We start from the raw sequence: 18,367 nt of genomic DNA on the forward strand, positions 1-18,367 counted from the left end.
ACCTGCATATGTAAGTCTTTTTTGAGCCCCAATCATCATGAGAAATTATTTAAAAATGTGGCTACATCAGAGATCTGTGCTGTATAAATATTGAAAAACAAACAAAAACAAATTTCCAAAGAATCCAAAAGCGAAATACGACAAACATTTTCAGTAGGGAAATAAATACCTGTAATGAATAATTAGGATTTTTAAAAATCATACATTCACAGAGTCATTATTTCTTGTTAACAAATTCCTGACAAATGTTTGCATTAGATTTACGTAGTCATACGATTACATTACTTAAAAACTAGATACGCCAGATTTTCAAATGAAATCAATCACCATGTACCAGTGATGTCTTTGTCCTTAAAATAAAATTAAATCATCAGAAAAATTCTTAGATCAATGCGGTTAATGCACCAAATCCACACAAAGTCTTGAAACTGTATAATGATTTTTTTCTCGAATAAAAAATTTTGTCGGCATTTTATTTTTGTATCGAAACTAAATGATTCTTTTATAAAAACATAAGTTTAATATTGAAACTATAATATATTGTTGCACAGCACTTGTGATGCTATACTTTATCTTTAAAACTTTTACCCCTAAGATGAATCTATAAAGAGAGACCAAAAAAGTATATGTTTAAACGATATTCTCCGAACTTGGGTATTTTATTTTAAACAAAATACCAAACAACAAACTGAATAACAAAGAACATCATCATGGTTTCGAGATACTGACGCATCTTAAGTTCTCAATTTTTTTTACTTAATTTTATCGATAGACACGTAGTCGTTTAACTCTGCAAGCATCCGTTAGTACATACACAGCTCTTGAAATCTTTATAGTCTATCTCGATTTTCGATAAGACTATATTAAACGCGAGCATAAATAAAAAAAAACTTTGAAACAAATTCGATTCATCAAAATTCAAGTGTTTCCGATGCAAAGTGCCGATATATAGAGTCGATTTATTTTCTAAAAATCACTTAGCACACCACCCTGATGCTCCCTAATGGCTAATGGAGGATGTTGGAGAAATAAAGTAAGAAAAAAGCGAAATAAAAGCTAAGAAACAGGAAACTTCTTCTATGCTCCTGATACTTAAGTTGAAAAACTCTTTTGCTCGGTGCTGATGATGTCCTGAAGAACTATATACACTGATGGGAAATTTCTCTTTACTTTAGATGCAAAACGGGAAGTGATAAAAGTTGTATCTTATTCACTTTACAATCTTTCTTTAAAATTTTATATTTCTTGCATTTTTCTTCTTTTATTATTTTAATAGAAATAATATAATGCAACTCAAACTAAGGAAGTTTCAAATGCATTTTGTATATTTTATGGATGTTAGCTCTTTTATAATGGTTTCCTTTTTTAGCATCATCAAAATTGTCCTTGACAAACATTTTTGAATCTATGGAAATGCATTTAAGGACATGTTATCAATTTACAAAAATGAAACTAAATAGCTTAAGGGTAGAATAATTTTTAAGTTTTTTTTTAAAATTATTTCCAATTTGGTTGAAAAACTTCTTAAATAAATATGGAAAGTTTTTATCGAAATTAAATGTTAATTAGTTTAATATGTTTTTCTATAAACAATGGAATTTTTAAAAATTAGTATTTCTAAGAACCGATCGAAATTGAAACAATTGTAAGAATATTACTGGTTTTGTATGTCACACTAATTATTTTGAGTAGAAAAGTAGTCTATCATCCTTCTTTTTTAAAAGTTATCAGTTTCTTAAAAGCTAAAAATTTGTTCCCCCAAAACCTCAAAATTTTGAGCATTTATTAAATAATTAATACTTTATAACTAATTGAATTATGGAATTTTTTGAACATAAACATAGGTCCGTTGGTTTCAAATTCAAAATTAAGGGATATTTTATGCACAATTCTAATTATTATAGAAAAAGGGTGGGGGCATTTTAAGGTCCGATGTTGATTTTGAATAAAACACAAATTATTTAAGAAATTACTGTTATATATATTTATTATGTAATTTTTGTATGGTGCTATATAAATGTATGGAAAAAAATATCGTGAATTGTTGCTGGCTTAGATTCGTACGTATTTAATTTCAAATAACTCAAAAAAAGAAGTACAACGGTGTCAAATCACATGATTTTGGCTACCAATTGACATCATCACCAGGTAAGATAAAACGTCCATTGCATTTGTCGCGCAAAAGAACCATTATTTCGTTAGTTGTGTAGTAAGTTGCACCGCCATGTTGAAACCACTTATGGTTTACATCCACATCTTCCAATTCAGACCATACAAAATTTGCTATCTCTCACTACAGCGAACACCATTAACAGTAACTGCCTGACCGGTCTAATTTTAGAAAAAGTAAATAGATGATGCTGTCAGCCCTTAAACCGCACTAAACGGTCAGTCTTTGTGTATGCATTTGTTTTTCGACAATCATTCTGGGATTATCATTCATCCAAATGCGGAAACTCCGATAATTGACGAATCCACTGAAGTGTAAATGTGCCTCATCACTGAAGATGATTTTGTTCGAAAATTGTTGACCTTTGACCACGGCGATTGAAATGGTCAAGTCAATTGCACTTTGCAAGCGTGTAAATGCAAGTATTTAAGCATAATGTTCATCAACGACGAGAGTGCAAGGTTAAGGTTGATAGGCTCTTCAGCCGCATATTTGGACAGTTAAATTGACCCAAACAAATCTCGAAGTGCACGGTACGCATTTTGAATTGAACGCCTATTTTTCAAAATAAGCCCGAAAAAAACTTCAACGCGTTGCTCGATTTTGTATCTTTCCATGGTTCAAATTGAGTTAATTTGAAATTTAGAATTGTCAAATGAAATGCAGACTAAAATTTTAGGTGCGATTCAATTTCAATATACATAGGCTCTTAAAATTTAGCTACAAGCTTAAAACAGTAGTGGTTAAATGTTTTTCTTAAGAAAAATTTAAATATGTGTTTTGGAAAATCAAACATTATTGAAATTTCTTTCAAAAATATCTATTTTCTTCAGAATAATTCTTTCAGTAGGTTCATAGAATGCACCAAAGTACATGGGTTTCCAATAAGAAGTTTGATTTTGGTATAAATAAAAAAAGAGGATGCATAAAAAATAAACAAAAAAAAAGTGTGTTTTAAAAGAAAAAATAGATGTATTATTTGTAGAAGGGACAATATTGTATAAACAATGGAAAATTTAATTAATCAAATAGTCACCACGGTTATCGTTGGAACATAATTTTCATGAAAATTCCCGTGACCAATTCACTTGTTCGCGGTTGTATGTCCTCGATTATTTCACGAAATCTATGTTAATGGTCTTGAATCAATTGTGAAGAGGGATAAAGACTTCATTTTTACGTGGTCTCAAATACAAAAGTCGAAAAGTTTTTAAATTTTGATCATTTCTTTAAGAAATATCACGGCCAGAAATTTGTTCTTCTAAAATTCTGTTGCTTTTGTGTTGAAAATATTCGTAGTCTTTATCAACGTCTTTCAATTCTGTCAGTAAAAAAACATGAATGATTCTCCGTAATAGTTGTACCATCGCCATTTTTATGAAGAGGTTTTTTAAAAATTAGTCTTGGGTTTTTCAAGTTCCAAATGTGGCAATTCAAAAGTGAAATCGGACTTCATCGCTAAAAATTTATTTTTGAAGAAAAAAATTGGATGATAGTGTAACTGAATTTCAACAGGATTAAGACTTCAGTCCGTACAAAAAATATGGTCTAATGCAGTTTGTAAAATGCTTAAGTCCAAACGTTATCGAAGAATTGATAAATCTGAGTTATTGTTAACACTACAAGCTGCAGCACCTCTACTGTCAGTGATTCATGAATGAAGCACACTAAACGGTCCCACAAGCTCAGATTTGTTTACTTACAGGTTTACTTTTACTGAAAAAAAGGTGCTTCAACGAAGACCAAAAAGTTCTTTAATTTTACGACTTTTGACTGCAATATTTTCACCATTTTGATAGTGCATTTTATTAATTACAAAACGTTGTTAAAATATTTATCATTTGATTTTTCATAGTGGTCTATTTTGTTCGTGTCAAATGTAAAAAGAAACAGTTTTAAAAGTGACAGCTGTCAAAACAGCGAGCTATTCAAAATTAAACATTTTTATTGAAAAAACAGTTTATAATGAAAAGCTATATTAATGTACGCATTTCCTTGAAACAGAGACAACAAAGAACTACAATGGAAAAACCTTTTTTTTTTATTAAGAGTTAATGTTTAACTATAAACTACTAAAAGTTTTATTTAAAAAGTAATTTTATAACTATTATATTCTTCAAAATGCATCGTATTTTTTAAGTTAAAATAAAAAACACCCTATGTATCAATTCTTTGGAAACACAACCAAAAAGACAAACTACACATTATGTAAGTTAAAATTTATGACGCGTTATAAGAGTTTAAAACCATATAACGTCATTTTCTGCATTGTTTGAATGCTTTTGCACTAGAAACGTATAAACCTATTTTTATTTTCATCATTTTTTGTGAAATTTTTGAATCGCATTCTAAGTAAAAAACGAGTACATATCATTTATATGTAATTCTGGTGATGAAATGCTATGGAGGAAGGGGAGGTTTGCAAAAAAAAAATAATGAATTTTCTAAAAAAGCGGTATAAAGTAGGAATGGTAGGTAGGTGGGTACCTAATGGAAGAATAATAGATTGTTTGTAACCTTAAGTGGCCACTTATAAAGCTTGATTGGTATCATGGTAACTACATATAGCTATCATACTTAAGTACATCCAACATTCATATAATATAGGAAAAGTGCGAGAAATTTTATTGCAAATAACGTTTTCTGACTGAAGAGTTTTTGTTTTTTTCCTTTTTTCTTTTAAATAATCATGTGGAAAGTATTTTTAGATTTATGACTTGAGTAATACTCTTATATAAGATATTTGGTTTGATGTAATATTGTTTAAACTTCCATTACATAAGGTAATTGATTTTATGGCCTTGGACTTATTTTTATAGGAGGTTATAACAATGACGATAAATCATATTTTTTAAAAATTGTATTGAATTTTTCGTTCCATTAATGAAAACCAATAACAAATTGGGTTCGCCACGAGACGAGTTTTGGTTTGGATTTTCCAAAAAAAAGATTAATTTTGAATAGCCACTTATTTACGCAGCTGTAACTTTTAAAGTTGTAATTTGTTTGACACTTGACAAGTAAAAAATACGCCATCTCTACAAACTTGCTCCAAAAGAGTAATGCAAGTTTTGAAATTCACTAAAAAATAGTGAAAAATTTGCTATTAAAATGTTCGTTTTATTAACAAATTAAAAATTTTATTGGAAAACATTATATAAGACCGGAAAAGTCGGACAAGACCTGGCGAGAGACTTGGCAAATTTCGGTCCAAAATAATAAATAGTATCGTCTCTCTTCGCCTTTACTAAATAAGACCGAGACTAAAAACAAATTTGTAGGCAATACAAATATTTTATGTTTGTTAAAAGTATATCATTATAATAAAACAACTTTTCACTGACTACTCTAACATCTCTTATAATGACTACAATCGGAAAATTCAATTAAAATCTTTCGAAATCAATGACTGATTCGACAACAATAGATAGAGCCGAGGATAATTGCAAACATGTTTTCAAACTACTTCAAAGTTGCTTTTGTAGAATATAATACTCTTAGTTTTCCTAACACAGCTGCCACTGTTTTCAATTTCACCCACTTAAATTCTATCACTTTCGTTATAAGTTAAGATACTGTTTTTAATAGCTTCATACAAGTTGACGAATGTTTTAGTTCTGGTCTCGAACAGTGGTGTACCACCATCCATTTTAAATAAATGTGCTGCATACTAAGCACACCCGTTATAAGTTCTTTTTAAAACGTTTCTAAATAACTCGGTGTTTCCTTTTATCTGCCAGTACACGAAAAAGTTCCTTAAACCGACGATGACAAATTTTGTCATAAAACATTACTTTTAAAACTAGCATAGCAAGGTTTTAATGACTCTTTCATAAACTGGATCTTGTGAACTTGTGAATTCTGGTGTCTCTCGGAGTAGCCATCATGGTCCCATTCTATTTGTTTTATTTATAAATGATTTGGTTTTGATCATACAAAATTCGTCTAGTGATTTCCGTGATCCATGTTTTAAAATTACTTTTGTTTTATTATATACAGACCAGTTCTGGTATATGATTGTACAGAATGGTCACCTTACTAAGCCGTACAAGCCATTCACACAAAATGTTTTTGTTCCTGTCTAAGATCACTTCCGTACTTTCATGATTTTCATATATTACCGCCTTAATCACAAAGACTTTCTTTTATAAATCTTCCTTCATTGACAAATCATATTAAGTATGTTTAATATTTATAAGAATTATTAACGTTACTATTTAATTATAACAATAAACATTAAATGACCTAAGTGTGAGGTTAATTTAACTTTTTCAATGTCTTTTTATACATATAGGTTGCCCACTTAAAAAATTTCAACGGACTAGAAAAAGCTTTATTTTCAAGGACTCTAAATCGTTTATTGTTAAATAAGTTTGTTTCCTAGGGCTGTCAAATCTTGTGTTGTAAATGGTGACAAATCTAAATGTTGCGTTAAGGCACCCTTTAGCTTCTTGTATTGTATGTTGTTTTTTTAAGTTTACATCTCTTATGATATTTCCGAAGTTTTAATACAAAAATTGATAAAATTTTCTGAACATAAAACACTTTTCCAAATGTAATAAAATAAAAACAAAATTTAAAAAAAAAACAAAACTTTAAAAAAAAACATCAACAATAAAAAACTTCTCAAGAAAAAATTAAGAAACAAAAACAACACAATAACAATGCCGTACCTGATCTGTTTTTGTTGTTGGATTTGTTCTTTTTGTAGCGACATCCACGAAATCGGCACATACTTGCAGCCTGGCCCATGGGGCCCGCCAGCAATGCAGCAATTGTTAAACCCTCCGTCTTAGTAAATTTTCACTTGCAACTTTTTGTAGTCTACTTAATAATGCAACTTTTGAATAACTATTAAAATCTCGATGGAAACAGTTCACTTTCATTGAAAACAAACAAACAAATTAAATTATTATTACACTGAAGAAGTGTGAGATTTTTTTAATTTCTTATTGAACACTTGTTATAGAGGTGAGGTCTTGATATGAGAGTATATTGATTTGAAATAAATATCAACCGATATGTTGTGTAGTATTTTTATAATGACAATTTCCATTTAGATGAAGTTCTTTTTATTATTTTTGTTTTTATTCTATGGCATTTCCATTTTTCTAATTTGAATAGTAAGTTTTCTATAATGAGAAGGAGAAAACCATTTTCTAGTATTTTTTATTTTGTAATTTTGTTTTTCAAATGAAATTAATCACTGTGGGTTTTTCTTCTGTGTGTGCACCGCGCTATCTGTTGTCTGTTTATCTATTTTAAATTATGGCTACTTGACATTTATTTTCTTTTAAATTTAGTTTGGTTTTTCTTTTTTCATTTATTTATTTTTATTGTGGAAAATGATTTATAGGTGTCTTTAAATAGAAGAAAATTATATTTGCGTGTTTTTTGGACAAATTGTATCTTCCCTGGAATTCTTTTTTTTTTGTTTGATTCATTGCTGGAGTTCGTAATAATGAAGGCCTTGAAATTATAAGTCTGGAGTTTTTTTTTCTGATATGATTCTGATTTATTTTGACGGTGTATTTGGTCACTTTTTCAAAACGTCGTTATAAAGAAGGCTGCGTTTGTCATTTGAGTAAAAACTTATCCAGACAAAACTCGCAGAACAACAACAACTCAGCTCAGCTCAAATACATACTTAGTCAATACCTTAAGCTTCTAACAGAGGATTTCCTATTAATGTAGATGTCAATATAAAAACCTTCAGTTTCCGTTTTTTTTTCAAATAGTATGACAAAGTATTGTTTGATATATTGAAAACGGCAAGGTTCTGCTTCAAAATAAGTCGTTTTTAATATAAATAATAATTAAAGAGTTCAGTAGACTTTTTTTCAGTAAGAGGTTTTGAATAGGTCGCTTTTGGGGTAGCTGTCATAAATTGACATTCGATAAGTAAAAATCTTGCCATTACTAAAAATTGGAATTAGTCACACTTTAACAATGCTTTAAAATTGTACAAAATTCAATAGGAAAAGTGTTGAATAATTTTCAGCTAGAAAAATTAAAGTAATTTTTCGCCACCTTTTTGAATGGAAATATGTAGTTAAATCTGATGAAAAATTTTGAACACCTGTGAAAAATTGAAATTGCACTGAAAAGTGTCTCGATTTCTCGTAAATCTTTAGAACTAAGGTTGTCAAAAATGACACTAGCCCGTATTTTTATTTCGGAGTTAGTTTTTTAGGGTCTTAAAGTTCAGTTAATACAATCCTTGAAATGAAAATGAAATCAAAATGATCCGGATTTTATCGGCATGCTATCTGCAGAGATAAGGACTAATTTCATGTTACTGGCTACCATAAGAAGCAAAATTCATGCATTTAGGGCTCGGAAAGATAAAAAGTAATTTTTCAAAAGTCTATAAATCCTTAACGTGTCAGAATTTGGTGCGATTTTTTTGATTGGACATTACTTGTTTTTTTTTCCAAAATGAGCCTGATGGTTTTACTACTATTAAATTGAGCTACCGAACTGTATTTAATTACAGTTTCTCATAGCCAGAAGTGGAAGAAATTTATTTAGACAAAGATTATTTTTATCAAGACGATACGACAAAAGAACCACATAATCAACCACAAATCAACAAAAAAGTTTCCTGATCATTTTAGTTTTTGGAGGAATGATGACAGTTTGTTATCAATACCTTGCAGTTTAACACATATGTGGACTAATTTCTGTGAGGCCACTTATTGCAAATTAGGTAGCTATGGTGCAGAAACAGTTGTGGTGGTGGCCGGCCACATAATGGCACAGTAAAATAAATACGTATTGATTTCTCTTGAAAAACTTGTTTTTTTTTTAAACATCAAACTTAAACCTCTTATTGGAAAACCCTGTGTTTGTAATTTTCAATAGTCTTTGGGCCCCTAAAAAATGTGATAACTTTTATTATACGAACATTAAAACCATCACTGTTTTATTAATGTTCATATGTGGTTTAAAATTAGGCAACTATAACACGTGACGATGGAGGGAAACCCTGACCTAGGGTAAAACAAGTTGGGTTTTTAATCGCTACAGCCTAAAACTCATATTTATAATAACAAAAATTTTATTTATAACACATTTCTATCATATGCGTGAATAATGCCAATAAGTAAAACTTATAAACGTGACAACAATAATAATGAGTGCTGTAAAAATATGAAATTAAATTTTTGACAATAAATGATTTAAAATGTTTACCCACAAAAATGTTGATAACAATAAAGAAACAATATAAATTAAATTGTTGCAAAATAATTTACTAGCAATTAAAGTTGATTGAAATTGAAATTTTAGTGAGTCTATAATTTAATGGTGCCTTAATTCAAAATTATTTTATTTTTATTGATTTTTGGCCAAAGAAATGAAGAAATAACAACGACTGAGTGAGTGAAAATTTTAAATAAAAAACACACAAAAAAACCAATAAAACAAATACGCAGTTGTTAATAATTTTATTCTACACGAATATTTAATTCTATTGCTTAACAATTTTAGATAGATAAATGAATGAAGAGGAAATATGGCTTCTAAAGTTAAATTGAAATGACATACAAAACATTTTATTTGTAAACAAAAATAAATAAATTAAATAAAATCAGATGAAAATATTGTTGTTCTTGATAAATTTATAGGTAGGTATCCATATGTAGTACATTCATCAAATAAATACAATAATATTTAAATTGTTTGTTTGTCAACAGATACTTTATCAGATAATAATTTTATTTATTATTATATTTTTTTTTCGTATAAAATCAACTTTTACGATGAATTGCATAAGATAGAGAGAGGGTAGGTAAGGTAGAATATATATAGAGATTGTTGATACACTAAAAATCTTTTTTTATTTATTAATTGATATTCAGGAGAAGTAGCTGTCATTTTTATTTTGTGTTACTATACTTGCAAGTGAAAAAGTTCACATCATAATATTATTACGATTAAAGTGTGTTTTTTTTTATTTTATAGTGAAATAAAAAATATGAATTTATTATGACAAGTTTTTGCTGGTATAGAATGTGAAGGGATGATTTTTATTCTGTTGTTTTTCTTTTTAGTGTGTATTTTTGTTAGAAATAATATTTATGGAGATAAACTTTATACGTGACCCAGTTTAAGCGGTTTTTAGAGAGAAAAAATCAAACCAGAACAGGCATACAGAATATCGCACAGATTAGAAGCTTAAAAACTAGACAACACGTACTTATTTTTATACGTATAATATGGCTATAAGAAGTCAGATTTAGTTTTGTAAATAACTACATTAATATTCAGTGACCAAACAGACAACAAATATTAGAAAAAAAGAGAGTTTTAACCACTTGGGATCATAAAATGATCAAAAATAGAACGAAGAGTTGGATGTTTTTAACTTTAAAAATGTTGAACATTCATGAACATTTTTGAAAGAGGCTTACACTTAATTGCCTTCATGTTCAAAGTGATTTTTAAACATCATGTCAGTTTTTATTTAATTTCTTAGAAGCTTATTTTTAAAATTATGTATGAATGATTTTTAAAAACAGTAAGTGTCAAAATTGATTTAAATTTTAAAGTTATAAATTGGTATTATTACTTTTTATCATTTTTGCAATAATTTCCATGGAAATTACTTCTTTTATGATCTAAATTTTCTAAGTTTAGAAACGAAGATGCAAAAAATTCAAATCTTACCAATTTATTTGTGTGGAAAATAGAAAAACGCAATGAGTAACCTCTAAATTCCTATTTAAAAAGCTAACATTTTGAAAGAGGTTTTATTTCGAAAAGTTCTAAAAAAAAAAAAACAATCCAAAAGTAGCAAAGGAAGTCTAGTTTTTAAAACCTACTTAATCACACACACACTCACCAAATTTTACTGGTAGGCAAAATCTGGTAGAAAATACCATCCAAAAAACTGGTACAATATTCAGATTTCGTGATAAATAACTCCAGATTTCATGGTAAAAATAAAAAAAATCAGATATCTGGTAGAATCTAACAAGTACCATGGGACATTTTTTTTAACCAGATTTCCTGGTAGAAAAAAAACAGGAAAAATGTGGTAAAATACTCCAGATTTCGTGGTAAATAACTCCTTACTTCTTGGTAAAAAGAAACCTGGTTTTATTTACTAGAAATATGGTTTCCTAGTAAAATTTTTGAGAGACAATTTTCTGGTAAATGGTACCAGAAAGTAGAAAGTATTTTTCCTGATAAAATGAAGATTATCTGGAATCTGGTAAATAGAACCAGGACATTTATTTTCTGTTATATTTTGTCCTGGTAGATAAAACCAGTCTTTTAGTACATGATAGTAGATAAAACCAGTCTTTTAGTACATATTACCAAAAATACTGGGATATCAAAAATTAGTTTTTTTATGTTAATAAAACCAGGAACTTTTGTGTCTGGTACATTTTTTTTCTGGTAGATAAAAACAGTCTTCTGGTACTTATTACCAGAAAAATTGGAATTTAAAAATTATCTTTTTTTTCTGGTAAATAAGAACAGGAATTTTATTGTCTAGTATATATAAACCAGTGTTCTGGAGCATTTCAACATCAAATTTAAGTAAATCATACCTATCAAGCTCTTACCGCCAAATAATCGTAAACTATATGGTGCTTCCGATAATTTATTTTAGAGAAAAATCCTTATTTCTTGGACATCTAAGAGACGATTTTGATGTGAATGTTTTCTTATTATTATATATATAACCTATATCTAATGCGCCTTTAATAATAATTTCATAAGGGGCTTACCATAATTTGCCGGGAAGAGCTTAATATTCTACCAGAATTTAGCAACATTTAAATTTAAAAAAATCTGGGTATATTCTACCAGAATTCTGGTACATTTTTACCAGGAAAAAAATCATGTTATATATATTATATGTTTTACCAGAATTCTAGTACACTTTTACCCGAAAAAAATATTCGTGGTATATTCTACTACCACATTTTTACCAGGAAAAAAATATTGCAGGTATATTCTACCAAAAAACTGGTGTATTTTACCAGGAATTCTTCGAAAAATCGCCTGGCAAAATTTAACAGGATTTTCTGGAAAATCCCCCTGATAAAAATCTAAAAACCACTTTTTCTTGATAAATATAGCGGGAAATCCTGTCACCTGTACCATTTTTTTTTTTTTGAGTTCATACGTTCTTTAAAGTAATTTTCACCACAGAATTTGCTTAAGCAAACAATATACTTTTCACGAACTTTTTTAAACAAAATTTTCATCATCTTAGATTAATATAGGAAATTATTAATTTTTAAAAAGAATTATCTACAATTATTTGCTTTCTTACGTCAAATTGACGACATCAATGATTAAATTCGAAATATTGACCGATATCGAAAAATTCGAATTTGATACCACTTGTGTGGTACAATTTGAAAGCTGACAGATTTAAAATAAGAAAGTAGACCATTTGTTATTAGCCTGAAAAAAAGACAGTTTGACAACTGTCAGTTCATATATGATACAAAAATGCTGATAAACTAGTGAAAAATTAAATTTGATAGCTGTCAATAGGGAGAATAATAAAATAGTTAATTTGTGTGATAACATTAGAACAGCACTGAAGAAAATAAGGTAATGGCTTTTCAATACGAACTGGACTTTTGGACAACTTGTAATGACTGGAAAAGACATTATGTGGTAAACCATAACACATTCGCGTAGTACGACTAAAGAACTTATCTCTGTACCTAATATGACGACCGAAGTTTGGCTCTAGGGTCAACTATTACGGTTGAACTGTTTAAGGTAGGAAGGAAGATGGCTATTTTTCTAGAGCAAAAACCGTTAAAATAACGGCAAAAAAGGATTAGACATAAAACTTTACAACGAAGTTCAAGCCTCGTATGATAAAAAGATGGTATTATCACCAATCAATACTGTCTTAGAGGTTTAAATAAGTTGCTGCAGCACTTTAAGTTATGCTCAAGTTTTAAACGTTTAGGGTGTAAGCCATGATTCTTGCGTAACATATGTCCTAACGTGGTCTGATACTCGTAGATGCCTAATTCTTGAAAACGCAGTAAAATCAAATGATTTAGATCTTTTTCTATGGGCACCTGAACGGAACCGATTCCATCAATCCCGTTGTCTCACTGACACGCAAACATCGCACAACAAATATGCTTGTCTATTAGAACGAGAATTACGACCGGCAATTAATGTTAACGCTCTTAAAGACCCATTCAGTGACTTCGAATTTCAGTAGACATTTTTTCCAGGCGTTGCTCTTTCATGTACTTTGACATGATGAACATTTTGAGGTTACTGAATAAATTAATAATGACGGTTGAATAATTAGTGAAAACGTACGTTCACAAACTAAAGTTTTAAAATCTCTGCTTGGAAACTCGATATTTGACAACTATGATCTTAAGTATTAGAGAAATGCATCAGATAGGTTGAAAAGTGTTCAAACATTGCTAAACAATAAAATTACATTTTTTCATTGTACATTTCTCTAGTTTTATGAATTTTAAACTAACAGCTATCGGAGTGCTGTGTTTTTCTATAATTTACATTAAAAGCGTTATTAAAATGCTTGAAATGTCAAGACATTAAACACATTTCTTGCATTAGAAAAGTATTGAAGAATTTATAAAAAGATACCGGCTACATTGGCCTTAAAATTTTTAATATCAACATTAAAAGAATATCAACATCAAAATTGGGTAAAGTATTTCACATTCTTGATGTGCTATTGTAAAAAGAATATCTCAACTTTACGATACGTCCAACATTAATTTCAAAAGTAAACTTATTTCAATTCTTTAATTTAAAGTATAAAACAGAATTGTTTGAAAAGTGAATTGGAACTGACTATTTCGATAGAGAAGTTTCGGTTATAGTTCATTCTATCTATCATTTGCAAAGCTCTTTTTAGGATTCTGCTAAAACCTGGTGTAAATTTTGGAATGTGGTGTATTTATGATTTTATTTAAAAATTCTTCTACTTTCTGAAACACAGGAATAAGATATTTTGTTTTGTCTTCCTTTTTTATTTTTTTCCATCTGTTGGTGCAAAAACAGACAGTATGATGTCAATATCAAGGACTTTAAGACTTCACTTACAAATTTGATTAAAAAAATAAAATCTTCAAGACTTTAAATTATTTTATTGCAAAAAAAAGCATTTTATAAAATCGAAGCTAAAACCTTAGAAAAAAGTTAAAAGCATTTAACAAAAAAATTTATTTTCCAACAAAAGATATAACATTTTTCCATTTCCAAGTCCATAGATATACTTACATACGCATATACATTATGTACAGAATATTTTTTCCAATAATTGTCTTATTCAGATATTCATTGTCATTGTTACAGAAAAACAAAATAAAAACTTCAGAGTGCAGATGTGTAACCATCAAATTGTTGTACATATTCTGTTTCTCCTTCAGACGATTGAATCCTTGAAATTTATACATATTTCAAAAAACAAGACAAAAAAATAACACAAATACATGAACATGCACAAAGAATGCTCGTATACATACATTGACAAATATTTTATAAGGATATTGTCTCCTAGGGTATGTAGGAGTCTAGGTCAAGATTTTCTTTTGAAGTTTTACTGTCTACAATATTTTTATTTTATTTTATTTTATTGTTTTTCTCTGAACAAATTCAAAACCGGGTTTTTTACTGATACAAGAAATGCATTTTAAATAAGATTTATAAATTAACTCTTCCAGCACGGATACTCATCAGAGATAGAACAAATGGGGTTTCCCTTATTCTGTTTTTTTTTTTATTTTTTTTTTTATTGTCAACTTAAATAATTCAAAAATTATTCATAAAATCAAGATAAAAATGAGTGTTAAATTCTTAGAACAATTAAACACAAATATTTTAAGTTTCTTCTCAATTTAACTTTTAGTTTATATTCAAAAAATTCTCGCTTAAAATTAAGAAGTGTAGCACATAATAAATTGCATGTTTAAGCTTTCATCGAAATTAAAATATAAATGAAATGAAAACTCACTGCGATATGATAATTATTATTTATGCAAAAACTTTCCTTATTCCAACTTCTCCTAAAACTTCGTCATTTAAGTCATCAAAAATAACAACTTTGACCGGGGTTTCACACAGTTTTAGTTTTAAGGGAAAATGTGATATACGTATTCGTAATTCGGGAGGTACGGATAATTTTTCGATTTGGATTTGGAAATTTAGAGATAAATTATGCGACAGTTTAATCTTGCTATAAAAAGAGTTAAAAACTGCAATTTGTAGTGTAATTTATTCGGAATTTTTAAGAGATGAACACATTTTTTCAGATTTTTATATTGTTTGAATGTTTTATTTTTAATTATCAAGATTTTCATTTTGTTCTCAACTTCAAATTGTGAATTGTAATAAAAGAAGTAAGCTCTAAAACCATAATTTTGTATTGATTGTTTAAGTCAATAAATTTCAATTTATAAATCATTGCATGGATTAACTCTAATTGTAAAAGTTTTTTTTGCAATTTTTGTTATCAAACGTGTTATAATTCAAAAATAAGTATTCTATCTAAAAACAAACAAAAAATGTACACTTACTGTACTTTTTAATTTAATTTAATTTGTTCGTAAAAAAAGTTATTGTTATTGTAAAAAAAATAATATCTCCGAAATAAGTAAGTAACACTTTTTTTGTATAATAAGGTCACACTCAAAGGGATATTAGTATCCTTATTATGTAAAGACACAGTGTAAACACTAGGAAAGGAAGAAAGGGGTTGAAAAAAGGTGTCAGTGCACATTGGTTTTGAATGCCTGAATATTGCAACGACTGGGAAAGACAGTGTGGTAATGAATTCCACATTCGCGTAGTACGGCTAAAGAACGAATTTTAGTACTTGACAGTACGACCCACCGGAGTTGGGCTGAAGGATATATTGATGAGCATTCCTAGAAGAGTGAGTATTACGCGGTTGAACTGTTATTGGAGAGAAATGCAGCTGGCTATTTCTCTAGAGCATAGACCGTTAAAATAACGGTAAAAGAGGGTGAGACAAGAAACTCTACGACGATGTTCGAGCGACGTAAATGATCTGATCTTATGGTATTATCACAACCAATCTAAAAGCTCTCCGTTCAGCAATGTCCAAGAGGCTTAAATAAGTTGCAGGAGCACCATCCCAGATATGGGAGTTATACTCAAGCTTTGACTTTGGGGACTTTGCGTACATATACGCGTTCCACAAGAGGCGGTTGGAGGTACATATACCGAGAATATTGAGATTTTCTATCACCTCAATGCAATGACTTTACCGATACAAGACAGCGTTTTATTTTTATTCCCCATTGTACAATGCTGTTTAGATCGGAATTAAATGAGATTATCATATTTTGTCGTTGCAGTTCCACATCCTCCAAAAAGGGATGTGGTTCTGAAAACGAATATCAAAAGCGAAGAGTAAGCGAAACAATGTATTTGATTAGAAGTTGCAGACATTGTTAAAAATGTGTATAATAGCATTTATTTATGGTTTTCAGACTTGAACTCATCCGATACGATGTGTATTAAACAATCCGAAATGTAAATACTAATCAAATGCAGGTCATTCATTCATTAACTCCGAAAGCACGAATTTTTTAATAAAGAGCCTGAGGCCAAACCCTATCAAATGCTTTTGAAATATAAAGTACAATAATCTTACTTTCTCCAAATTGCTGTAAAGATTTACTCCACAGTTCGGTGGGATGAACCATGAGATCACCATTGGACCTATTGCTGCGAAAGCCGTAATGTCAGTCAATAAGAAGCTTTCGATCTTCAAGATATTTTTTGACCTTATAATTAATCAGCGTTTCCATGTCCTTGGAAGTAAGGGACGTACTCGTAAGTGCAATCGTCGGTAATTATAGGGTGAGGAAGATTTGCCTTTCAAAACTTTATCTTCAAATTGTATCAACATCTACGTCATTTTTGAACATGTATAAATTAAAATAAAATGTAAATTTTGGCATGATATTTTTTCTGGCTAGACACTTCGTTTCTTTCCGTCACCTTCGCGATCTCTTTAAAAAAAAAGACATTACCAAAATAGCTTTTCTATCATTTAAAAGACAGCTTGTATCTTATTTTTGTGTTTGGTTACTCACGACAACAATGATGTGACGCAACGTTGCACGTGCACTAGCAGAACCACAATCTCGCTCAAGGCACGAAATCCTTATGTAAAATGAATTACACCACTAAAAGTACAAAAAAAAACCCACACACACAAACAATAAGATAGATTAAGCACTTATACTTAAATGAATTTACTTTATTGTATTTTTTAAAAGTCACGAGGCTTTCTGCTGCAGCACGCTTAGCTAATTAAAACCATGTCAATGTTCATCTTCAAGGACATAAGGTATAAAACAGATGGCATAGAATGTCTCTTTTTTGAGTAAGTAAAAATCGTTTAAGAGAACAAACTAACAACATAATCTTTATCCCTGAATAAAATTTTGTATACGGAAGTATCGACAAAATAGCAGTCGGATAAAGTTTATATACTTACATTTAGCTTTTGGCAAGTTTTGATTTTGTGTTTTTTTCGTTGTCTTTTTTATCGAATTCCAAGAAAATTCAACCATTACAAAACTATAAGGCTACGATGATGGGGTGAAATGGGGTCGTGAAAAATGAAAATGGTGTGATTGGGGTGACACTTTTTAACATTGTTTAGTTAAGTGGGTGGAAATTCGTCCCTGGCCTGGTTTGGTTCATTACTTTCATTTCTATTGGCAAACCGTTCATACTCGTTGTATACATCAAAAATTCTACACTTGACGTTTTCTATCTTAAGCGCTTTTGGCTTTGTGATTCAGTTGGCTTGCTTAATGTTATTCATGTGTGAAACTTAATGATAAACACTATTTTTATATATATTATAACATATTTTCGATATGAATTTTTAGCCGACCTTCCTCGCTTATTATTTTATAGAAAATTGATTCAATTTAAAACACCTTCAATCCTTAAACCCACGCCGAATTATTCATGTACTTGATTTTAATCGAATACCTTGACAAAATTATCTAAGTTTCTCCCTTGGATAAACTCAATTATTTCAAATGTCCAAACCCTTAATTTGAAAATAGCAAAAATTATATTTATAAATTGTTTGACAAATGTAATCTGTAGGTTCCAGGAATTAAGTAATTTAAATTTTCCAAATGAGATAACACAAGGACTTTAACGCCGAAATTCCAC

The 18,367-nt window shown here is 29.3% G+C and overlaps 1 protein-coding gene across 11 annotated transcripts in view; it reads right to left on the minus strand.

The window, feature by feature from the left end:
* Positions 1 to 18,367, minus strand: part of LOC129952345 (dual 3',5'-cyclic-AMP and -GMP phosphodiesterase 11-like) — a 170,565-nt gene that overhangs the window by 47,670 nt on the left and 104,528 nt on the right. For 4 of the 11 annotated variants that reach the window (XM_056064892.1, XM_056064891.1, XM_056064890.1 and 1 more), the window contains exon 2: positions 6,844 to 7,302. The exons of the other annotated variants lie outside the window; for them this stretch is intronic. In XM_056064892.1, the coding sequence (XP_055920867.1) occupies positions 6,844 to 6,922 (79 nt within the window). In that variant the 5' untranslated portion in view covers positions 6,923 to 7,302. The remainder of the gene's footprint in view (positions 1 to 6,843; positions 7,303 to 18,367) is intronic. 11 annotated transcript variants of the gene reach the window in all.

The sequence above is a fragment of the Eupeodes corollae genome, chromosome 3 (assembly GCF_945859685.1).
Source record: "Eupeodes corollae chromosome 3, idEupCoro1.1, whole genome shotgun sequence".
Lineage (NCBI taxonomy): Eukaryota > Metazoa > Arthropoda > Insecta > Diptera > Syrphidae > Eupeodes > Eupeodes corollae.